This window comes from Hoplias malabaricus, chromosome X2, assembly GCF_029633855.1.
Source record: "Hoplias malabaricus isolate fHopMal1 chromosome X2, fHopMal1.hap1, whole genome shotgun sequence".
Classification (NCBI taxonomy): Eukaryota; Metazoa; Chordata; class Actinopteri; order Characiformes; family Erythrinidae; genus Hoplias; species Hoplias malabaricus.
In genome coordinates, this window is record NC_089819.1 from 23,094,854 (window position 1) to 23,120,169 (window position 25,316).

At 42.4% G+C, this 25,316-nt stretch overlaps 1 protein-coding gene across 3 annotated transcripts in view; it reads right to left on the reverse strand.

The window, feature by feature from the left end:
• The window catches only part of LOC136676719 (anthrax toxin receptor 2-like), a 69,871-nt gene that overhangs the window by 8,212 nt on the left and 36,343 nt on the right, over positions 1-25,316 (reverse strand). For all 3 annotated transcript variants that reach the window (XM_066653907.1, XM_066653906.1, XM_066653905.1), the window contains 4 exons: positions 24,321-24,365; positions 24,120-24,215; positions 22,001-22,165; positions 21,456-21,536 (listed from right to left, as the gene is read on the reverse strand). In XM_066653907.1, coding sequence (XP_066510004.1) covers positions 21,456-21,536; positions 22,001-22,165; positions 24,120-24,215; positions 24,321-24,365 — 387 coding nt within the window. The remainder of the gene's footprint in view (positions 1-21,455; positions 21,537-22,000; positions 22,166-24,119; positions 24,216-24,320; positions 24,366-25,316) is intronic.

Below are 25,316 nucleotides of genomic sequence, written 5' to 3' on the forward strand. Positions count from 1 at the left end.
AGAGGACTTGGTTCTGCTGTTAGGACATTATTGATCACTATCAGTGCTATCAGTGAATTATTAGGGGTTTTTATTAGTAATAAAACAGCAGCAAAGCAGGAGGCATATAACCACAAAGTAATACAAGCAGAGTATCTCAAACTTGAAATCAATACGGTGTATAAATAATTACAGTTCCTATTTAATTGGAGAAGAGGCACAACAATTAACTTTGGCAAATATGGAAAAGAATTAATAACTCACAGCAATGTGTGTAATATTTGCAGCTTCATCAATGTAATTTCCTATTTAAGCCTCATTTACCTCAACCCACTAACACAGTGAATAAGATCCTTCCTACGAAAAAGACATTAGCCACAATAAGCATGCAGATGTTTCCTGCTCACTACCTTTCCTCTTTCCCATGATTTTCCTTTTCCTTTTTTTGTTTTTGGTCAGAGTAAGCACACATGATTGCCAGCTAACAGCTCTGGGCACTGTCCCCTGGTTGTTTGAGAGAAAATGCCAGTCGTTTTGGCGGAGCACAGGCGCTCACAGACGGCAAAGGCGGGCACAGATGGCACTAATGGACAAGTGGAATCCAACAGAGGGAGCGGGACCGAGTCGCAGAGGAGCGCCTTTCCAAATAGCTGCGGTGGAAGCCAGCCCCCCACAGCCGGCTTCCAGTGGGGGCTCCGGCTGCATCGTCCCAAGCATAAAGAATTTAAAGTGATAAAATAATCATAAAGAAGGCAGGGATGTTGTTTGGGCAGATGCCAGTAGGATCAGATGGAGGTTTGTGAGATTGTTCTTGGTTAAACGCGTTCTCAGATGCGGCCACGCCAGAGACGACTGGAACACTCTATGGGGTCTGAAGGATGTTAAAGTTGCATTGTCTCAAGCATCTTTGCTAAGTTCACGTGAAAATTCACCGGTCCCTGAAGCTTATCTGTGATATGGCCTTTGAAGAATATAAAGAAAATATCCTACATCTGCTCTGGAAACATGAATTGGCTGGAAATTATTTAGCGCCCTTCATGTTTTAGAGGCTTGGCTTAGACTGAGGCCATCATTGTTTGGGTAATTGTTGAAAGTGTGGGACACAGGGAGGATGCTCAGTATGAAAATGACTGCAGGTTAAAAATTCACTTTTTACAGTTGAAAGTTGTTGTTTCTAAGAAGAAATGGGCATTGTCCTCTCCTTTGTCTATAATCCCTCCCTATGAACACTACCCAAAGCTACTCACTAATAAAGCCCTGTATCAACAGAACCTGACTTTTACATTTTACAGTGGCAACCATGCAACTTAATACAGTCCAAATTTACTAATCATTATTTTCCCAATGTGGACTGAGCGCTGTTCAATATCAGCTTCTCAAGTCTACATTTCACCATGTAAAAGACAACTTGCAACACTTCCTTCTTGCTGTTTGCTAAGCTGTAGCAGGAAATTAAGTGGGCAGAGGTATGCCCACATGTAAGTGCTTCTGCCAAGTCACTTCACATATCTGTATCAGTGTAAGTAAACACATCTGCTGGAGTGTGTCTCAGTATGGCTGCCTACTTCTCCTCCTCATTTCCTCAGAGAAAGCTTATGACACTTTGGATGAGCGTCCAAACAAAGCCGCTAGGCTCATCTGTACTTTTTAATTTCTGGCCTGTCTCTACACTTCCCCCTCTTCCACTGTGTGGCCTACAGTCATGCCTCCAGACGCTTCACACACTCAACTGCACAAAAACCGTAAGTTTCCATACTGTCTTCCAGGCAAGACCTAATTACACAAGCACAAATAGGAAAGGGGCGTGGAAACAACAGAAAAATGGGCATACAGTTTAGGTAGTGTGCAAAATTGGACTTCAAAGCTATGTTGGGCAGGTCTACAGTCACTGCTAGTTTATCGAGGACTGTGAATTCGTTTGAACTAGTTATTTCAGATGTTTTAAAAAAGGATTTCTCTCACTTGCATAGTGCTTATTACTTAAACATATAAGGCAGTAGCATCTGTATCACAGAGGCATAACTGAATTATAAAACCAATTCTAAAAATAAAGGGTCTGTCCCAAAACCTATTGAAAGTATTTTACGTCATAGTGTGCACGCTCCCGACACGTAGGCCGTCCCAATTCTTGGATACCTCATTATGCTGCCTACCAAGGTATCTTAATCTGGCCGAATTTTAAAGCAGCATCGAACCCTTCCTCAGCCACGAAAGCAATCCCATGATGCAAAGCCTGAACGACTCTATTTTGTTCTTCTCCGAGAACTAACATAATTAAATTCGCACTAAAAACAGGAAGACTAGAAGCCATCGCGTTGAAACGCTGAGGCGACGCTAGCCGCTGAGTTAACACTGGTTGTGTGCGGTGAGTGGGAATGAGCCATGACTCAATTGCTCTCTAACAGTGAGCAATTGAGCGTCTCAATAATTTGCCTCATGAGGACAGATGACCGTTAGAACGTTGTCTACTTAAACAGCTGTCTATTCAGTCAGTGCCTACCTAGGCAGCTCACTAAGTTTTGGGACATTATTTCCTGGTAAAGCCTACAAGGATATATTTGCACTCCCAAGTTCAATCTTATAAACATGTTATTTTCTGCTTCTCACAATCCAATCAACCCCAAATACGTTCAGCGACTTTAGGTCTATGGTATGGGGCAGCCAATCCATTGAAAACACCAGCTTCTGTGATTGACTTGTTCCTTTTCCTTTTTTTCTCAGTAGCAGCTTTTTGACAGCTTCACACAGTTTCAGACTCATAGTTTTGAGTTGGTTTCTCTCAGTGGATGTCACATCCTGTGTTTGTTTTCCTAGCCATGTGCTCATTTAGCACATGGCTCTGTTTATTATTCCTGTCTCCGCCCTTGTCCCGCCTTAGCTCCGCCCTCTCGTCAGAGTCTCCTTTGTAGTCCTGCCCTCTTGTTACTGTCCCCAGGTGTTTCTTATCAGTGCTCTGTGTATACATAGTCCCTTTTTTTCCAGTGTTCCCTTGTCGGTTCTTGTGTGTAGATGTGTTTCTTTGTCTGTTTCCTTACACATTACCACCAGTTCACAGTTATGTTCCTGTTCTAGTTATGTTCCACTGAGTTCTTGCTTCTACAGGATATTCACCAGCTGTGGGTTATCGGGTTAAATTCAACAAATTAAATTTTAGGACAACACTGTTGATGATGTAGCCGACGTGAGACTAGTATTACAGTTGTAGCTTCTCCTCTCCAGGTTTCTCATTCCATCTCAGACCAGCCTTGGAAATGTCAGGGCAGTCGAAAACAAAATTCTGGGAAAGATTCTTACTTGGACCTGAGATTTCCACCTCTCCTGAGAGCATGGGCCAGGCTCTCCATCCCCCTTTTGCCTTCCACCAGCGCAGGGGTCACATGTGATCTGCACAAGAGGGACGAGAGAGGCATGCGACAGGGGGAGCGATAATTGGAGGGAGCTGTCAGGACAGAGCAGCGGTGAGCGAGAGCAAAGCATCCTGTCGTTTGGATGCGGCGCTGCACACGTGCCAGGACGCCCGCCCTCCCGTGGGGTGGCACACATTAAAGCCTATGATGAGGCTAATTCGGGCGGAAATGGCCCTGGCACTTGGCCCACAGGTTCCATTCACTGACCTGCCAGAGGAGCCCCGATGTAAAGGCAAATGTACTGGCATTTAACACTTGATATAGATCTCAGTCCTAACTCACAAGGGGATTTTAGGGATTAGTCTAGACTATCATTTGTGGATCTATGAAATGACTGTCATGATTTCGAAATTTCAATTATTCCTTACATGTTGAACAAAAATAAATCAAATCTGATTATATTAAGAGTATGGAAATATAACAAGAACTGAGCCAAGAACCTGAAACTTTGGGCCAATCCAGATATCGAAGGAAGATAAACATTTACTCAATATAAAAAGGGGAAGTGCTCCTAAATATCTCCTAAATATTATGCTCTTCTGAAATACAGTGAATACAATAAGCATCTGGATCTTCTTACAAGGCTCATTACTTCTCATTCTTTTATGATTGTTCTGAATGTTTTTCCTTTCTTTTTTAATCTGTCTGATGCACACACACACACACACGTATATATGTATCTATATATTTTTGTCAAACCATAATCATTTTACAGTTTAATCAAAAACATAGCAACTTTATGTAATATCAAGGGAATACTTTATTCTTTACTGGTTGAAGAGGTCTAAATAACCACATCCTGTACCCCTCTTTATATTTCCTCTGAAAGTAAAGCATGCACAGCTAAACTGGATTTACGATGTTGGGACGTCTTTAGAAGCAGGTTCAAGCCGTTATTCACTGCCAAAATATTTTTAGCCCTAAATTACAAGACAGAAAAAGTTTTAATTTATGTAATGCCATAAAGCAGGGGGATGTAAATACAGCTCGGCCTGTGTGAGCTGCTGTGCTGGGTGGAAAGCCTCGGCGATAAAACATCTTGTTATGTCTACTGAGGAAAATATGCTTATCAAGCCCCATGGTAATGTAAGCAGTAAATAAGGCGATGGCTTGTGTGAGCACGCTGGAAATCCAGCAGTGTGAAGACGCTTCGGGCTACGCAGCTTTATAAAGGAGCTGTGGGGCTTTATGTAGACCACAACTGTGAGAATTGGGTTAATGTGACCTGAGCTAGTCAGACAACATACTGGACAGGGGTACACAGAACCAAAAAAAAGAGAAAAGAAAATGCACACCCACCAATAGCTCAAACACAAACAAGTACAGTAGAGCTGTGATTTGAGTATCACCACTGAAACAAGCCACAATGCTCACTGTGGAATAACATGGTGAACACTAGTTAATCTATGAAGAATCCTGCACTCTCAGAAGTCACTCGCACTGAAGGTGTACTTAAGAAACAGTGTAAACGAACATTTAAAAGGTACAACGGTGGTTTTAAAGACCACCAGAGTGATCCTTTTTCAGACAGTGTGTAACAAAAAGCTAAAACCTTTATGTGTAACCATCACTGTGTGAACCTCTATGTGTAAAAGCACATGTGAAATATATAACAGCATTTACAGATGTTTGCACATATGAATATGGGTATAAACATGGTAATATACCCAATAATGGAATTCAAATACCTAATTTGCAAACTCCAGGCCTGACTTGATTTTAATGAATATTTTATATTTTTGCTTTGCTTTATCTTTTTATTAAGATGTTTAACCCAGTAAACATTTAGCCGTTGATTCAACATTGAAATAACGCAATGACTGCCGTCTAATCAACGTTCTCTTAAGGTTGAAAATGAAAGTTGAAAGGACGTCCAAACACAGACATTGAAAAGACTTAAATAAATTACTTTTATAAAACGTATTTTGGACGTCCACTGACGTTATTAATTGGTCCCGAAATAAATTACTTGTATAAAACGCATTTTGGACGTCCACTGACGTTATCGATTGGTCACCACTTAACTAACTTATTAGATTTTGGACGTCCATTGACGTTTAAAATATGTCATTGACGGACAGACTATTTTTAGACCTATTTTGAACGTCCAGGGACGTTCCTTGTTTACTGGGAATATACTGTAAATATAACACTGTACCGGGGGGTTTTACAATGTACCACACACAATACTCTAGTCCTGCAGTACAGCATCAGTTTCACTCTCATGCTAAAGTAAACTGGTTCTGACAAAGAGCCTGTGAGAACTGGGACTGTCTCTTTTACACCATCCAGTGTTTACAGTGATGTTCACAAAGCTGCCTCTCCTGTCTCCACCTGACACAGGGACGCCTGGTGACCTTTACTCTAAACACAGGGCTGACGTCCTGGAGAGCATTCTGTACAACAAAGCAGACACCAGTGGAGGCTTTCCACCATCACGACACCTATTGGTTTACAGTCCCCTTATCCTTCCCTTAGAAACTGTGACTATGTTTATATGCAGGGCACATGAATTAAACTGGCCCAGTTCCTCACTAAGCAGCTATTAGATGTGGAGCAATCAACAAGACCCATCTTATATAGATGATTGAAACCATGTTTCAGTGACAAAACCAGGTAGCCAGATAAGAATTCCTTGTAAGTGATATATTTGTTGACCAGTAAACACCAGTAGGTTTCTGGGGAAATACAAGAATAGTGTCAAGCTGCACACTCACACCCAGCTTGAAGTACTTTGCACATTTAACTTCACTTTAATACACAGTCTGACGTAGGCTGTGCCACTGTCTGTTATTTTTTACCCAGGCTCTCAGGATGAAGCAGGAGGAGTAAGATCAGCTCATTTAATCCTGGGCCACCACTGACCATTACAGTTAACATAATAGGGAAATACAGCTATGCTAGTTCCTGACTGGTGTGCCGAACAAGCTTCTTCCAAAACTCCCAAGTTCTGTTTCTCTGTCACTAAAAACACTCATGGAAATCACCGCTGTTCTATATTTATATTTCTCAATAATTATGGTAGTTAGTGTGTGTTACACACAGATGAATTTCTGGCAGAAATATATTTACTGCCAAGATACAAATTAAATTTTTGTTCAAGTGCCTACTTTTACTGGTACTACTAATAAAATGTCTACCACTACTGCTACTACAAATAGTCCTACTACTACTACGACTAAAACTAGTGCTATTAAAACTACTACTACAAACTGTACTATCATTACTGCTACGTCCATTAATACTCCAACTACCACTAAGGCATTACTACTATAACAACTACTACTAATTCTACCACTATTTCTACCAAAGATAATAACAGCAATATTTCATTTTCTAGGTTCTGAGGTGTTCCATCGCGGCAAAAACATTTTAAAGAATAATTATACCATGTGTTTATCATTATTTGAACTAGTAAACCACAAAGATATTTGGCTATTATTATTATTTTTATTATTATTAGTAGTAGTAGTAGTAGTAGGAGGAGGAGGAGGAGAAGGAGGTACGAAAATAAATAGCTACAAAACACCTACCAATAATCTACTGACATCATAATGCAATTTTATAAAAATAATTAATAATCAAATGCTATTGCCTACTTCAAATAATAATAATTTTAGAAGTAAATAGAGCAAGAGGAAAAATATTCCCCTTTGTTCAGCCTGAAGTAACTGATTATAACTGGTTTAAATGTTTGTTTCACTCAGAGGGTTCTGTGGCTGGCCCAGGCCTACAGCATCCTTAGCCTTCACAGTGAACATGGCAGGAGCCCCAGAGCCTCAGAAGGCAGAGAGTCTGTATTCAGCGATGCAGATGTCATGATAATGAGGTGCTTTCTCAGACTGGCCTTACTGTGACTGCAAATGTCTCTATCTGTGTGTGTGTGTGTGTGTGTGTTCCTCTCTTTTAAACCAAACACATGCAGCAGGTTCTGACTTCCTGTTTCCCAGTCACTCTCTTTAAATGCAGTTTGCAAATACTATTTATTCCACTAAGAGCAAATGATAAAGGGGTTGGGGGTGGATGGTGAAGGCCTTCGCTTGCAGCTTTGATGCCCCCATTCAGTGACAGTGTGTGTGTGTGTGTGTGTGTGTGTGTGCGCGTGTTTGAGTCTCTGTGTGTTTGCAAACGAGGGGAACGTGATTCTGCTAGTGTGAGTGTGTGTGTGTGTGCATGAGAGAGAGAGAGAGAGGGAACCGGGGGAGGGGCGCCTATTAAATGGAGGATGACAGGGAGTAATTATTCTAATGCGCTACATCGCGGACTAAAGCACAGTGGCTGGGTGAGGTGTCAGCTGCAAGTCATTAGGGCTGACACGCGCTGAATCCTGGTGAGGCAGCTGTCTCCCTCCCAGGTGGGTTGACCCGCACCGCTGTCGCCACGGTGACCGGACCACCGGCAGAGCAACCGCGAGAGCGGTCTAACACCAGTCTAAGAACGCAAACATATTTCACACAAGTATAAGAACAGCAAGGTGTTGAGAAAAGCAAGTTCATTCAAATTTGTGTGTGGCTGTGTTCCAAAACGTGGCAGTTAGGAGGCGCTATACCAACATCTGGGGCTGCATTCATAATGAAATAGGGGAAAAAAACTAAGACAGAATAAAACTTTGTTCCAAATCAATAAAACAACTTTTGAAGATAATAAAAGAGTCTTTTCACATCGAATCAATTTTAACGGACTAATTACACAGAAACATCAAGTCGGATGCACTTTTATTTCACGCTGGGAATTAAAGAGGACGCTACTGAGCAGAGAGTAACCAGTTTGTTGCTCAGTAACAGCCACAAAAGTATTCTGATTTGATTGAGTTTGACTCAAAGATGCAGACACATTGCTAAGAAAGTACAATAAAAATGTTAAAAGATGTTTAATTGACTCTAAAGGTCTGACTCTCTGTTGTATGTGAAGGCTATGATTCAGCCCACTGTTAAAATACTGACTACTATAAGCCGAGTTATAATCTCCTCTTGAAAAATGACCTTCTCCAATAAACATGCAATACTTGGGGAAAGAGATTGTGAAACATAAAATATAATTAATATGATTAATAAATGTCTGCAAAGACTTTTTTTTATTTTAACCTGGCAGTACAGGCAGTAAATATTATAAGCAAATAGCAAAAAAGCAGGTACATTTATTTATGATGTAATTCCTAAAACTTAGATTGACGGACACAGATTAGCAGACACAGGGAGAACACACCACACTCCTCACAGACAGTCACCCGGAGGAAACCCACACAGACACAGGGAGAACACACCACACTCCTCACAGACAGTCACCCGGAGGAAACCCACACAGACACAGAGAGAACACACCACACTCCTCACAGACAGTCACCCGGAGGAAACCCACACAGACACAGAGAGAACACACCACACTCCTCACAGACAGTCACCCGGAGGAAACCCACACAGACACAGAGAGAACACACCAACTCCTCACAGACAAACCAAACCAAACCAAAAGCAGAATCTGTCTTAGGGACTTTCAGGTGGAAGTACTTGGAGGAACTGGTGTTATATGCAGCAGACTCTGGTTGTGTTGAGTTTTGTAGCTCGTTTGGTGACTGACCAATGAGGATGAACTGTGTGCTGCATAGTTAACCATGAAGTGAGCAGTGATGAATTCTAAAGGGGGCTTTTGTAACTAAACAGAGAGCAGAATGGTACAGAGCATCAAGCCTCGGAAGATAACTTCAGCACACCAATCTATAAACACACATACATGTCTGAAAAAAGGTTAACTTTTACCATAGCTAATTCATTTGCATATGTTCAAATTGTAGACACGTGCCTGGAGCAGGCTGCAGACAGCATTAATGCTAATGTATGCAGCAATAAACAAGAATAAACCTTCTATTATTTCACATTTAATAGGATCGCATGAGTCTGAACCCAGTGGTGAGCTTTATGAAAAGTCATGAGCATCTGCATATGGACAGAGAATCACAGTTAACACGGGGCACGGAGGCCAGTCGTGGTCTTCTCCGCCATCAACACACTGTTATAAAAAGAATAGTTACACAGTTAGCGAGGGATTTATATTAATTACTTTATATATTTTTAAAAGTATATATTTCTTAGCGTATTATGTCAAAAATGCTTTATCTAAAATCAACTGCTGGGTGATATGTTTTATGCATGATTCTGCATACCATTTCCTATCATTTCAGATTTCAGTTTTATGTTTTATTATATTTTACAGAGCGCAGGTTTTGGGCGCTCGCTGCAGATGCTTTCACTTTGATCCACTGCCAACGTACCAGCTTCTCTGAACGCTATATAAAACCTGACACAGTCATAACATTTGGCTAGTTTTGTGTTGTAGAAGGGCTTAATTTTGTCTTCATCTTTATCCAACAGCTAAGTGATGGTAATGAAAATTGTTTTTGTTGCTCGCATGCCAGGTCTGTTATATTTTAACTTAATGGCCACGACAGTGTTTCATTACACTCGAGGAAAATCCCACAGTCCTTTTTGGATGGCCACATTAAGGTGGCTGGTCTCATAAAAGCATTTTTTACTTTATTATTAGATTTAAGGTTTGGTGGTTTGAGCACTCCTTAAAATGACCCCTAATTTTCATTTTAATGACATTAATGAATCTTCAATTCTAGCCTCTGTAATTGTGCTTCCAGACTCGTAAATACCTTTACAAAAGTCATTTCAAACAACACAATACAGTACCGCACATCTTCATAACCTTCATTTAATATCTTCATTAACAATTTTGTTGCAAATAAGGTTTTTTTTCTTTTCATTAAATCCTGTTGTATACAAAATGCTGTTGTATTTATCCATCTATCCATCCATTATCTGTAACCCTTATCCAATTCAGGGTCGCGGTGGGTCCAGAGCCTACTTGGAATCATTGGGCGCAAGGCGGGAATACACCCTGGAGGGGGCGCCAGTCCTACACAAGGCAACACACACACACACTCACTCACACCTACGGACACTTTTGAGTCGCCAATCCACCTACCAACGTGTGTTTTTGGACTGTGGGAGGAAACCAGAGCATCCGGAGGAAACCCACGCAGACACAGGGAGAACACACCACACTCCTCACAGACAGTCACCCGGAGGAAACCCACGCGGACACAGGGAGAACACACCATCTCCTCACAGACAGTGACCCGGAGGAAACCCACGCAGACACAGGGAGAACACACTACACTCCTCACAGACAGTCACCCGGAGCGGGAATGATACTCTCACAAGCTAGTCTTGTGCATCTTGTTATCAAAGACACATCACTGACTCTACACACTGATGTGTTTCACTGTGGAGAATGTGGACATAGTGTGCCATAAACTCCTCTGGTAGTAGATTTAAACGAGTTTAAGAGACCATCATCAAGAGTCCTGCTGTAATGTCTATCACTGCCATGTCACACACGCTCCATTTTAACATTAAAGACTGCTGTCTACTGCTAGTCATTAGGGCTGGTGGAACCCAACATACACACACACACACTACCCAGTTTAAGGTCTCTGTGTCCCCTGACGCCACGCCTTCATTAATGGGCGTTTGCATCAGGGCCTGGTCAAAGCGTCACATGTCATCAGCAGCTTCATCTTTTATCGCTTCCTTCAGTATAGACACAGTAACCTTCAGAAACCTGCTGGCCACAGTTTTATGTCTTAATTAGTGCTAATGTCAGTTGCAGAGACTTTCTCTCATCTTAATTTAAGAAGACAGTGAGGTGGAGAATGAGGTTCAAGTTCATGAACGGTGGCCAGTACGCCTCAGAATGCATTTCACGACGACTACGGTGGATCAGCAGCAGACTAATGAACTATTTGCTAAAACAAAATTAAACACGGGCCCTAAATGTGACTCATTTTCCCATCATTTTGATATTTGATATATAAAATGTGTGTGTTTCAGTAATGACTCTGTAAAAGAAGGACAAAACCGATCCTTTATAAGTAATTCCTTAGTGATTCCATAGCGTTCCTCTTTAAGAGACAGAAAAAAAAATCAAGCTCTACTCTTGCTTCACTTCTGGAAAATGTGAGAACAATGGAACGGGTCTGAAAGGATGTGGCCAAGAGGACCCACATGGTTTTAAGAGACCTGGGTCTCAGAATTCGGTGTCATTTTCAGGTTCTCATGATCTAGAACACATCCAAACACATTCAGTGATGATGAGGTCAGTCCATTGCTCTGAGAGCACAAGCACTTATTTCTCTTTGACAAGTGATGCTTTTCTCAGGAAGGGAAACCGTGATAAAGGGTGGGAATAACTGACTAAATATATATATAAGTGTTAAAGCTTCTGTTTAATGTTCTGTTAAACATTTTTAGCTTTTTTCCCTAATGTTAATAAACAGATATGTAAATTCTATCTAAATTCTAATAGTAATTTCTGACTCTTGCAGAGTACTGCACATATGTTGTGACACTGTATGTGATACAATGTGTGTGTGTGTGTGTGTGTGTGTGTAAATGAGTGTCTAAATCTGTGTATTAGTTGCTGGGAAGTGTAAAAGACCAAACAGCTCTTGATACCAGTGAGCGTAAAAAAAGATAAACAGAAAAAAATAAAAAGGTTTGGGCCATCTGATGGGTTAAAACTAATAAGACCAGAAGAACGGGTCTGCATCTGTGCACACAAGAGTGGGATTCAGAACTACTTACGAGCATTTGTTTTGAGACCCGCAGATACAAAGCCAGACGACTGCGATAAAAACAAAATAAGGTAAACAACGCCATTTTACGCAGATTGCCATCTTCTCCCCCTGCTTCCTCTAAGGCTGAAACAACATCTGATTCTCACCACAGTTCTTTGTCCATCAAACTGAAGAATTTGGCTGGTTAATGATATATGGGACGGCGTGACCTATAACTCATTAAGGCTGACATCATCATTAAGGTTATTATGTTAGATTATAAACTGTTACCATTACCATCACAGCCATCCGTTATGATGATGAATGGCATATTGATTGAAATTCATGTCTCCCTTCTTGCATATCGTACTATTCCAGGTCAGTGTGCGGGAGATAGGGAAGGACAGTGGGGAGGACAGCAATTGTTTGTTCATTTTATATTTTGACATCATTTGTAAATGTGTCCTTCAGCTTTGTGACAGAGGGGCCAATAGAAATGCTCCAAAATAATTTCAGATTATTCAGAATATAACAGAGCAAGTTATATATATCGATAAATCTATATTTGAGTGTGTGTGTGTGTGTGTGTGTGTGTGTGTGTGTGTGAATTTAAAAATCAAAGCCATGATACAGTTCTGTTCTTAAAAACGGAGAAGGGATGAAATGAGTGTTTCTTTACGATGCACAGCACAGATACAAAGTGTTGAAGGTGGCAAAAATCCTCCTCACACCGCACTCAAAGCAGCAACAGTAAAGCTTTTATGAGCACAATTAATTACTGTCAAATACAGATTAATAAAATGCATTTAATTTCAGTTCAGCTGCCAAATTTCTAATAAAAAAAATGTTGTGGCGATTTGCATCACAAAGCTAATTAGCATAATCAGGCTGATTAAGTCGGGGTGTGTGGTGCTGCAAGTGTTGAAAACATGCTGCTGTTACATGAAATTAATTTAGAAAACTATACGTTGCTGTAATTAAACATTATATTAAACTACGCTGTGCTTTTAGAAGTTACACAATGATCTAATGACATCGTGTGTATTTTACATTTACTGTGTGGAACCTAGGCTACCTAAAAATATGTACATACATTTTATTAAACATTATAAACACAAATGTATGGGTTTTTTTTGGTCCGGATCAAGTTTTACTGTGAAAACTAATTTTATTTCAGTACATTCTTAATAATTACAACACATTAAATACTCCTTCAGCTCACTGCAGCATTAAAAACAAGTATATTTATTTCTATTTCCAGGACTGTAAGAATTCAGTTTATTTTCTTGTTCACTTCTTTAAAATGACCCTGAATGTAATGCTGGATTATAACTGACATCTGACATTTTAATGAGTAAATATTACAAACTCCAGTGTATGATAAACACATGAGAACTCAAAAACATAGTTTATTATTAATAATATTCCAAATATAAGTCAATACCTCTATGTAGCAGGGGGAAAAAAAACCCATATGCAGCTTAGGCTCTGTGTCGTCACTTTAAAATTCAAATTGATCAGACGAGGGAAGGAAGGAATTATAATACATTACTAATTCCCTGTGTGATTTCCGTGTAGGTCTGTCACACAGAGACGGGAACGCATGCGACAAAGCGGCCCTCGGAAAAAGCTGACATTAACAATAATGCTAGTTAATTACAGCCGAGGTCCTGGCTCGAGTCGCGCGGGGCTGTTTGATTGTAATGGGTGATGAAGAAACGGTGTGGACGATGACGGCTGTGGTGGTGGCCAGCAGAAAAAACCCACATCGATTCTGATTCAATCAGGGCAGCCAGGGGAAGCTCCCAAGAGTGCTCCAGAGCGCAGGTACCAGCCTACGCAACTAATCACAAACAAGAGGCACATGGCCTTGTCAGGAGCGTCTTCAAACATAATAACACCGCCATCGCCGAAATGCTTAACCTCACAGCACGAGATAAAGCAGCCTGCACCATTAGTGGCAATAAAACACGATTGCACTTTGCAGAAATTCAGATCAAGTGCGTAAATCCATAGCAGCCAAAGAGGAAACTTGGAAAGGAGATTAACAAGATTACCAGCATAAAGTAAACCATAAAGTGATGACATCCAGATACAACGCTAGTTCTCGGACGTTAAATGTTGTGGTACGAATGACATGCCTTCAATATGCCAGATTAATAAGAGTGCAAAGAAATGAAAAGCCTGCAAGCCTGAGGTCTGAGACTATGAGGGTGGGTTTGTGTAAAACGCTGTGTGTTTAAGTGTTACTGGCCTAAAAGGCCAATATCAGCAGTTCCTCCGTGAGCCCGCCCCCGCTGCTTGGATCTCACCAGCCTGAGACCACCATCAGACTCTTTTCTCCCCCCTCCCCTCTATTTGGATCTCGCAACAATCCCTTCCTGTAGGCGTCACCCCTCCAGAACCCTCACTGGGGTCCCCCCCACCTAATCCTTTTACCAGCAGGCCTGGCTGCTTGTGGAGTCTAGCTTAACGCAGCAGACATTAGCCAAATTCACGACCAGCCGCACGGACATCTGCCCTACTTTTCTGCACTTCACCAAATATTGAGAGGAAAAAAAAATAATAAGGGGAAAGGGAGTTGTCGAGGGGGGTGAGGAGGGGGCGGCGGCGTGGATCACTAATCTGGTTCAAAGAGCAAGAGGCCATTTCGGGAAATCAGCAGCACCCTGCCACCGTTAAAGCTGTCACTTCTCCTCTGGGGCGAGGGTGGCTGAATGGAGCTGTCAGCCTCTTGTTTGGGGGAGAGACAGGACATGAGAGTCCACTGATAGCTGCTAATGAGGAGACAGGGAAGGAGAGAGAAAGAGAGAGAGATGCAGAAGCCATGTACCGGTCAGCAGTAGTCAGCGACTCCTTGTCCACGGCAAGTTCCTTCCTGTCCTCCAACACAATCCACCAGCAATAACATTATCACACCAGCCACTTAAGGACAATGCAAGTCCAAGGACGTGCGAAGAGGCAGACACAGGGACACGCTAAAGGTACCAAAGCCAAACTTCCGTAATTGTGTTTGCGCTTTGTTGGCCACTCCACCGCTCCTCCCGCACAAACGGGCGCTTTCTTCTACTGGGAACGCTTCATTATTTGTGACGCTCCGGATTTAATTCCAATTACCCTGTTAATTAGAAATCCCATGCTCTCTGATCTAGGGTGCGTTTCAACTAAAACTGTTTTGCGCCAGATTTCTTTTCCTTTTTTTCACAAGGATCAGGCTTTTTTCAGTTCATAACAAAACCCTGCGTTCAATACAAATACAGCAAGACATTCAGCGCCATGGTCATCCTCAAATAACAAACACTCACTGATACATTAATCATCAGTCATTTGTCTCTGTTACACTGTGCTTTTTATTTATTTTCATTGTAAATACACAGTGCATTGTCCGAGATAATCAGTACAGTGATGCTAATTTATTTGCATGACAAAGGCAGTAATGCGATATTTAAAAAACAAAAAAAACACAAACAGAAACTAATTGAGCAATTTCAATAATTTATTCCTTGTAGATACGCCCCAGGAGTTCAGAACTATATGGGAGTGTAGCCTAATGAAGGAAGCACATGCACAGAATAGTACATTCACTAAAATTCACTAACTACATATTACAAAAAGATATATAGGTGGAAAAACTCGGAATAGCTGTTGAACAGATGACAGCTGAGCATTGCAACTGAGAACCATATACATTAAATATTCTGTAAAAATCTAAGCTAAGCTTAAAACAAAGCAGCCACTAAAATATTTTTTTTTCTGTTATTTAGACTGTTTTTCTTTTTATTTAAACGTAAGCTCACACTGAGAATCTGTTCAAAACTGGACAAGGAAGCAGTGCTCCTCAAAATTGCAAATGGCTGCTGTTATTTGAAAGAACTGAATTAATTTTTGAATTAATTAAAACTCTACATCTTCAAAAGGTTTCTGCCATTTGTTGATATTAACACAAATAAATTCTCGTAATGTAGTTGAATACTAATTCAAACCGAACTCGTCGCAAGGGTTAAGACCTGAAAACCGAGAGGGTTCTGGTGTGTAAACTGTGTTTGCGAGACTAAGCCGAAGCAGCTCGGCTCTATACTCATTAGGACGCTTCCTCCACAAAGCTGCCAGCCTCAGTTCATACTGCTCCGGCTAGTTCATTAGGACCTGAGTCCTCTCACTCATTTGGCTCTTGGGGGGGAGAGAGGGAGGGGGAGGTAATGGAGGCCAGTGCAAACAGTCCAGTGTTGTCAGTGAGCGATGATGCTGCCACTTTCGCCCCTGATCCAGGCTCTTAAATGCTGCCACGACTAAATCTGGCCATGTGTGTCTGCGACCTGAGGGACTGGGGCTGCCAGCCCAGCGACTTAATCTCTCCCTCACTCTCTTTCTCCTCCTCCGCCCAAATGCTCTCTGCCTCTGCCAGCGCAGCCGTCCTTGCTTTCTCTTCCACCCTCCACCCCCTCCGTCCACCCCCTCTTCTAATGGCATTCTTCAAGAGCCGGGGCCCTGTCTTACTGCCCGCTTGCAGTCGCTTAATTAAAACGCTCCCGCCACACTGTTTACGTGACCGACGGCTGTTAAATTAAGACGCTGTCACACTGGGCAGCCCCCCCCCCAGCCTCGTAAGTCCTGATGTAAAGACGAGGCCTCGCTAACCACAATTCGAAAAGACTCCTTTTGTCGACCAGAGTTTCTGTTGTTGTGAAATAAAGCCTCTACCTCGTTACAGCGCTGCCCTTAAGAGGGTCACAGTCAGTCTGGCATGGGCTAATAAGATACGTGTTACACAGAGGTTGCTTTTAATAGGGCTTAATATATGCAGCAGCTAAAGCGACATTTCTATGTCTTTAACAAAGTGGCAGAATACAATTGTGAGGTGGGAAAGTGATGTGTTAATGTTCTGACTGCAGTATGAGACTTTATACCATGCCAAACCTATCCTAGGCTAATAGGATATAATTAAAAATGTGGTGTTGTTGGTGTAGTTACACCAGTGTTATTAATAATGCAATTCGAGTAAGACTCCTAACGCTCTACAGTTGATACCTGTGTAACATGATGGGAATAGTAAGCTGCTCTGGATAGAGCATCTGCTGAGTGCAGTAAACATTATTCAGCTTTAGTTTTGAGTGTGTGAAGTTTGCATTAGATTAGCACCAACTCCACTGCACAAACTGCAGACACACACAATCATATTAGGCGTCCATATAAGGTCTAAATAATTTTTTGTGTAACATATAATTGTAATTAAAATTCAAATATCCATTCGCTCGTTTGTTATTTCATTGTAATTGTTGTGTAGTATAACAATGGGAATTGTCATTTAATTCAATAAAACATGCCTCTAAAATGAAGTCGTTTAAAAAAATGGCAAGTGAGAAAAACTTACAGAAGAGTTCCATTAAGGAAAGTGATGTAAAAGCTTTGATGTGCATTGATTTCTGCTCTTGGGAATAATATTAGATTCAGCCACGTTGTCATTGAACAGAGTACAGCTACAGAGCCAATGGAATGCTGTTAGAATCTCACCTCAAAAAATCTCAAAAATGGTACAGTAGATTGTAAAGAATTAAATATAGCTGTCGCTACTGAGAAATACTGTAATAAACTTAGCAGATATGAAGTACACAAACAGTGCCGAAGGTTCAAGGATGCAGTTAAGTGGCAGTGCCATTGTATAGTTAAAGTGACGGTGCAGAGTTCAGCAGGGTCACGGCCTCTTCCTGAGCTTGCGAGGGTGGGAGCGGAGGCTCCTGTAACGCCTGCCAGACGAAAAGAGGGTGAAAAGTCCATGGTTTGGGTGAGAAGTGCCCAGGCAGCGTTTGTGGTAAATGGTGAGTAACTGGGGGCTTATATTGTGTAGTTTTGGTTTTGGTTTAAAGAGGATTTAGAGACTGTGATCTCAATGTTAATGATCATGAATATAGCTTATTGATACGTCCTTTTGTTGTTGTTGTTGTTTTTTAAATTAAATGACAACTATAATTTTTAAATAATACACAAGTTACGATGAAAATCACAAGATTGTAAGACTGTTTACATTTTTAATTATAGTTACACATTAAAAACATTTCAAACTTATTTTTACACCTAAAACTTTCAGATGACACGTGACTATCTTCTAATAGACACCTGTTTCTCACACTACATTACATACTTTACCCACCTGACTGCAGCATAGACCAAATTCATCAAGATTTAAATATTATAAATACTCTATAAATATGCCTTTGTAGTTTCTAGAACTAGAAACTAACCATTCTTTTTAGAGACTTTATTAGAAAATTGCTGGGAGAGCTGGTAGCAATAGGTTTCCATCACTTGTTAGCGACATTAGCCTCACAGCGCCACTGCAAAATTAAAAGAAGAATATTCTGAACCTCAAGCTACTGTTAGGGGTAAATGTGTTTAAACGTGTTGTGTCCCGGAAGACAACAGACAGTAGAAAAGACGTAACTGCTTGCACTTGCACAGGGAGGCAGAGGTAAGAGCTATTTCCTGAGTTGTGATGAGATGCTGAGCTGCGTTTAGGAAATAAACACTCTCAAGACATCAACTTTACTCCATCAGTTCTACTCATTACCCCCATACAAGCAAAGCCACAATTACTCCCAGGAGGAGCTAAAAAGCAACACCTCACTCTCTCGAACACATTCACACACACACACGCACACATACACACACAAATTAGCAACTCTCTTCTCCAGGTCCATGTGCCTTGACTTTGCCTTTGTGCCGCAGCTCTGCAGGGTTAATGTATGTTAATATATCATTTATAAAGGAGCTTGTTAGTGTGTTTTGCATGCCGCTGCTTTGTAAAACAATAGCGAACCCCGTTGAGGCAGGCGGTTGGTTGGAGGTGGGCGTTAAAGGCAGGCGTTCGTTCAAAAGAGCCCCCCGCCCGTAACAGGGCCAGCCCTCATCGAGACTGCCACCTCCTCATACCTGCTGTCCCCAGCCACCTTTTTCCGGAAACTCGACGGCAGATGTTGCGGCGCTAAGTTGGGCTCTGAAGTGCCTCTCCGGCTCCCCGGTCTCCCCCGACAACACAGTCAAACCGCATTAGATCTCTTTATTTGTGCCCCAGGCAAGTTCGGCTTGTGCAGCTGTGTCCACCCCTGCCTCTACCTTTGGTGTTGGAGCCCCTCAGGCGGTAAATGTGAGACCAGAAAGTGTTTGGGCTGCCTCAGAAAAAAAGAAACCCTACATCTGCTGACAATCCAGCAGTCTGGCTGCAGGCAGGGTGGGGGGTGTGTGTGTGTTGGTGGGGGGGTTGAGTGTGGCAGGGGAGGTGGTGGTGGGTTGGGGGGGTGCAGACCCCAGGGTCCCGGAGCTGAACAGATGTCTACGACAACCTGCTTCCTTACACCTGTATGAGTCCTTGTAACCCGGCAATCCGCCACTGAAAAATTCATGACCCTGGAGGGTTGCTGTCGGCCATCAAAGCCCCCCGCTCTCTCTTTCTCTCGCTCGGCGCCGGCCCACCCTGCCTCTGCTCCTGGCACTGGCGGGGGACTCCTCAGGCTTTGATAGCTCCTGCCTGGGCCCTGCGCACCTGATCAAGGGCTTGAAAGTCAGGCACGCTCGAGCTGTGGCCTGACTGAAGCGTGCCAGGGACTTGCTTCAAGTCTTCCATGTATCCGGTCCATTCCCCCTTCCTCCCTGCCTCACTCTCAGGTTTGATCTAAGTTACTGAGTTTTCAGCACTTTGTTTAGAGAGGAAAAAAAAAAAGTCGGAAGCGAGCATGACTGGAATATTTCCACAGAACAAAAAGAACAATTAACACCGAAGATAGAGGGTGATATTTGGATGGGAATCCTGCGGGGCTCACAGGACCCAGAGGATTCCTGTTTGTAGGAACAACAGGGAAATCCTATCCCCTCCCATGGGACCAGAGGGTGGAGGAGTATAAACCAACAGGAGCATGCAGAAAAGGATTGAATTTGAAATGTGGTGGGCTGAAGTAGGCGCAAGGATAAAAAAAGATTGTATAGTAAAGCACTGTGTCGACAGACAATGCTATACTTCTACAAGGCTCACTGCTCAGAACCACTTGTTATATAAAACATTATCAATAAACAAGCCTGACCGTGACAGGTATCCACAAGTCCCAGCTGTCATGAGCATGAGACCTGGCATAAGTTCACCAGGGATTTGAAGATAACACAGATTAAAATTGTGTGCATTGCTCCATTAAAACTGGTCTTTGTGCTCGCACATGAACACGGGTCCAGGGCTGTGAATGGACAAGTCCTTGCACTCTATGTAAGAAGCAGCACAAAATCAAAAGAAGTAAATCCGGGATGCTAGGTCCGGTATGCTAGGTTTTCTCTCGCTGATCACGGCAGAGAAATGGCATCTGGAGGATTTTAGACAATGAATAGACCTCCAAACTTTGAAAAGCATGAAACGAGATGAGGGTATTGCTCTATTTCTACTTCATAGGTGGGTAATATTGACTTTCTATTTGTGTTTACTTTCATGCAGTTACTGCTCTGCCCAATTTAGAGTCAGTCCTATCTACAACAGAAATAAGTCAATATTACCCGCCTGTGGAGAAGGAATGTTTGTAACTCAAGTTGTTTTGTTTTGTAGTAACTTGATTTACAAATACGTTTCTACGTTAATTCAATCAGTAAATAAAAACAGACAAGTTAAACCTCAGCCAAGTACAGACAACAGTCATTTCCCCCCTCAAATATACCATTCTACCTTTTGAACGTAAATAAACAAGAGAACGGTGTTTCCCCACAATCATAGATGTTGCCTTTAACCTTCAATTTACTATGTAAACAAAAACACAAAAGAAAAAACAAACAAAACAATTCCAATTAATTGGAAGAACTGTCTAATTTAAGAAAATCTTTGATAGGACTTTTATCAACGCTGTTACTTGAAAAATATATACTATAATATACTAAAAAAAAAAACACTGCCAGTGGAAATACTGCTGAATCACAGCGATCACAGTCCTGTAACATATTTGCAGTGGGATAAACCTTGTAGCAAGCTGACCTTCTGTAGCAAGCACTGCAACTGTTGGCTAAACAGTTGCCTAGTAAAATCACACTCAGTAATGCTCAGAGGACCCTATGAACTTCAGTGATAATGGTATTAACTAGGCACCGGTGTCAACTACAGAACACACTGCTCTCTGCTCTAAGCTCATTTGTATTGCTGTTTTCCACAAGCCAGTGTTGTTTGTATATGCAGCTGAGCAGGCTACAGTTCTAAGCCCTGCAGCGGTTTGCCGTATATGGCTGTGAGTGTCATATCCTTCTCTGAGTGTGTGCAGCTGGTTTTCAGTGTGGTAAAGTGCATTTACACAAACCACACACACACACACTCAGTTTCCTGTGGTACACTGGCTGTAGTTATAACGTGGTTGTGTGCTAGTTGTGTGCCAGTGCTTTGGCCTCGTTATTGTTGGTGCAGGTAAAACCCCACTTGGGAGTAAGTGGCCTACCTTTTCTGCATTGGTTGGCCGCATGAGGGAAACTCGGTCATACTGCCTCCGCAGTAAAGCCCACAGCGCATCAAGACGTCCCTGAATAGAGAGAACAGAAACATCTATGTGGTTAATCAGTGCCCCCACACCATTACGATCATAAATGTGCACACACCCTTCATAATCTGTGAAATCTGGTTCTTTAAAGGGCTTTTCTTGAGGACACAGACATCCAGTTGTGTTCGGGAGCAGCTGCACATGAACCTAAGGCCCCTATGCTCAATGTAAAGTTTTGGCTAGAAGGGTATTTAGCCCTCTAGGCTGAGCTGTGAAGCAGTGGAGCTGATCTCTCTGGAGCACAGATTTGGGAATAAGTGGGAGCTACAGTTCTTGTGGCTGAATGTTACAAATCCTCACAGAAAATGTTGCCATATTTAATTTTTAAATTTTCTAGTAAATAAAAAGCTGTCACTGTGACAAAAGGAGAAAATTACCGATTGGTACCCTTCGTTTCAGTAGGTATTGAGGTCACTGAAACGCAGCTGTGGCGTAAATGAACTCACCTTAATCGGTGTGTACCATTTAGTCTCCCGATGATAGTCAGGTGCAGGTGCTCTGGGCTTTTTGATCATAGGCTCTTCTACCTCCTCTGGAACCGACACCACTGCGTTCTTGGCCATCTCCAGCCTCGCTCCTTCTTCTGTGGAGCCTTTCTCACCCCAGCGCACCTGGATATCAAAGACAAATGGTTTGTCTGCTGACAATTCAATTCCTTGATTTCATTCAGCGTCAGTGATGTGCAATGGATTCTAAACAAATCAACAACAGTGACTCTTTAGACTTCTGACTTTGTGCTGCACCGTACAGACAGCTTTGTCTCCATCACCCTGTGCCTCACAACTGTTGCGGGGTATAAGTTTAATTAAGGCAGTTTGCTTCAAGCTGTAGGTTAAGCCACTACAATATAGAACAGCTTTTCTGCATCACCTATGGATATCTGGGCCTCTAAAAAAAAAAAAGGAAAAGAGAAAGTAAAGAAAGACTCCCGATGAATAAAACATTCCCCACGCCGCAAATCTCCCTAGGCAAATGTCAGCGTGGGCTTTAAGCGGAAAGAAGGCAAGAAGGAAAAGAGGACAGGTTGATGTTAGGCGCACCTCTCCCTAGGTCCACAGAGGAAGCCTCAGAAATGGAGATGGGGCCTGTCGGAGTGAATAAAAGCTCCGGGTGTTAAAGAAAGGGGGGAGGAAAGCCCTGTTTGCTGGCGAGACTCCTGGGAAAACTTGGAGGAAAGCTTTCCCTGAGGTTTTGCGGAAAGCACATCGACTGTGCCTCTTCACAGGGCGAAGAGGAGGAGGAGGGGCAGCCGAGCGTGGAGCAACGCCACTCCCCTTTGAGCAGGAGACAGCAATGAGCGGTGCATTATGGCTGAACAAAAGGGACTGACAGGATGAGAGTCCAGGAGATGAATTCATTAAGGCTAGCGCAGCGGATCCGGAGCCTTCACCGTCAGCAGGACTTAAGAGGAGAGGACGTGGAGGAAGCCAAACTGGCAGGAGCCCGTCACGTCTCAGGCGTCACTCAAGGTGTTCTAGATCTGAGGAGACTTCTGTTGAAAACTTTCAGAGGGGGGGTGCAAGGCTTTCCAGTCCTGACACAGAGAGTACGCTCACATGTACGGATCAAAAGAGAGCAATATGCTCGCTTTTGGGGTTTCTTTTGAAAATCTTTATGAGCCGTTTATGTGCTGTGGGTCGCCTCAAAAATCAGCTTTACACAGACTCGGGCTTCCCAAGACGTGTTGGGTCTGATGTATGCGTCTTTAATTTTCACTGGTGCAACAAGGCTAATAAAACTGACACTGGGCTCAAAAGAAAAACAGGTCTGGAAATAGTTAATACATATTAACCATTAAAAAGTAGTTCATTTGTATGGCTTATAAACTCCTTTGTCCTAAACTTTGTTCTGACAACTAAACTGAATCAAGTTGACCAAGTTCTTTTGCTTGTGTTTACTCAATTTCCTCTAACACACTTCAGGGCAGCACAGTGTCGCAGTCACACAGCTCCAGGGGCCTGGAGGTTGTGGGCTTGATTCCCGCTCCGGGTGACTGTCTGTGAGGAGTGTGGTGTGTTCTCCCTGTGTCTTCGTGGGTTTCCTCCGGGTGACTGTCTGTGAGGAGTGTGGTGTGTTCTCCCTGTGTCTGCGTGGGTTTCCTCCCACAGTCCAAAAACACACGTTGGTAGGTGGATTGGCGACTCAAAAAAGTGTCCGTAGGTGTGAGTGTGTGAGTGTGTGTGTGTTGCTCTGTGAAGGACTGACGCCCCCTCCAGGGTGTATTCCCGCCTTGCGCCCAATGATTCCAGGTAGGCTCTGGACCCACCGCGACCCTGAATTGGATAAGCGGTTACAGATAATGAATGAATGAATACTTCACTTCAGCTGATATAGCAATGGAGCTTGTTTTATGGCAGCATCGGGGATTCCTTCGGATGAAATGGTGAGGTAAATGAGCAGAAGTTGAAGTAAAATAAGTGTATTATAAGCTTCCATTATTTGTAGGTGATTTCCCACCATGTGGCACTGAAGTAGCTTTAAGACATGGGGTTCAAAACATTAGAAATGACCTCTCATCATAAGTGATCTCAATGAGATATTGGACAGCCCAAAAGGAGAGCTCACCTCCATGCGTTTAATCCCACCGGCTCCTCTTCCTCCGTAATAAGAGGCATCCACAGTTGGCCATTTCTTCTTGGGCAGGGGGTCCTCCTCTGGTATCTGCAAAATGAGAGCCAACACTATGAATATTACTAACCATTTATTACTCAATCAATAATATAACATCTATTATATTAATCGCATTGTACAGTGCATTGAACTCACTGGGGGTGGTGGAGGAGGTCTTTGAGGAGGTGGATCTTTGATAACCTGGTGAGGATAAAACAAATAATTTTATTTGAGTGTGTTTGGGGGTTTAGACATCACGTATATTGCTCACAGTATGAGGAAATATAAATGAATTACATTCTGAGTCAAGTTTTCACACAATACAAATACGTCCAGCTTTTACAGAGCTGTAAAGAAGCTGTGAACATAAATGGAAGCAGACTTTTCCTTGACTTTGACTGGAAACACTATAGATGAACGGTAACTTGGCTGATACGTTTGTATAATTCCTCTTCCATATGGTGGACCCTCCCAGAAACGAAGAAATCAACAAATCAAGGCTAATGAATGCCTTAGGTATGCTGCAGAAAGGCTGTTTCTCGGTTTCCTCACACACAGACACGCACAGACTCGAAGGAGCAGATTTACAATTGAACAACTGGAGCCTGGCACCTCCCCGCACAGTTGATTACAGGGCTCTGCTTGTAAACCAACACAGTGGGCCCCTGGTGCAAAATAAAGAAAAGCTCAAAATCAACTTGTTGACAGGGGAGTCTTTGGGGTGAGCATGGCAGCCCGTTTATCTCTTAATTAATTGGATGAGGTTCAGCGCTCCGCAGCAATCCCCCAATCATAAGTCCTAAGGAGTTAATTAGCTCCAATGATATGCGGAAGGGAGGCTTAGGCGGCGCTCCAGACCCCGTCTGGAAGAGGAGGGCCTCGTCCCCCGGTACACACACACACACACACACACACACACACACAGACGCTCACGCACAGAGTCAGAATTAACAAGGGGAAATTGACTTTTTGTTACCGAACTGAAAAATCATATTTAATATAGATAATATTTTGAAAATGACTAAAGCTTCATAAAATTATTAACCTATTTCAATTTGACTTTATTAGTTATTTATAAGTTATTGTGGCCAACCATATGAGCATAACAATAGCACGCTATATTTGTGTTGTGACAAAAACACAGTTTATAAA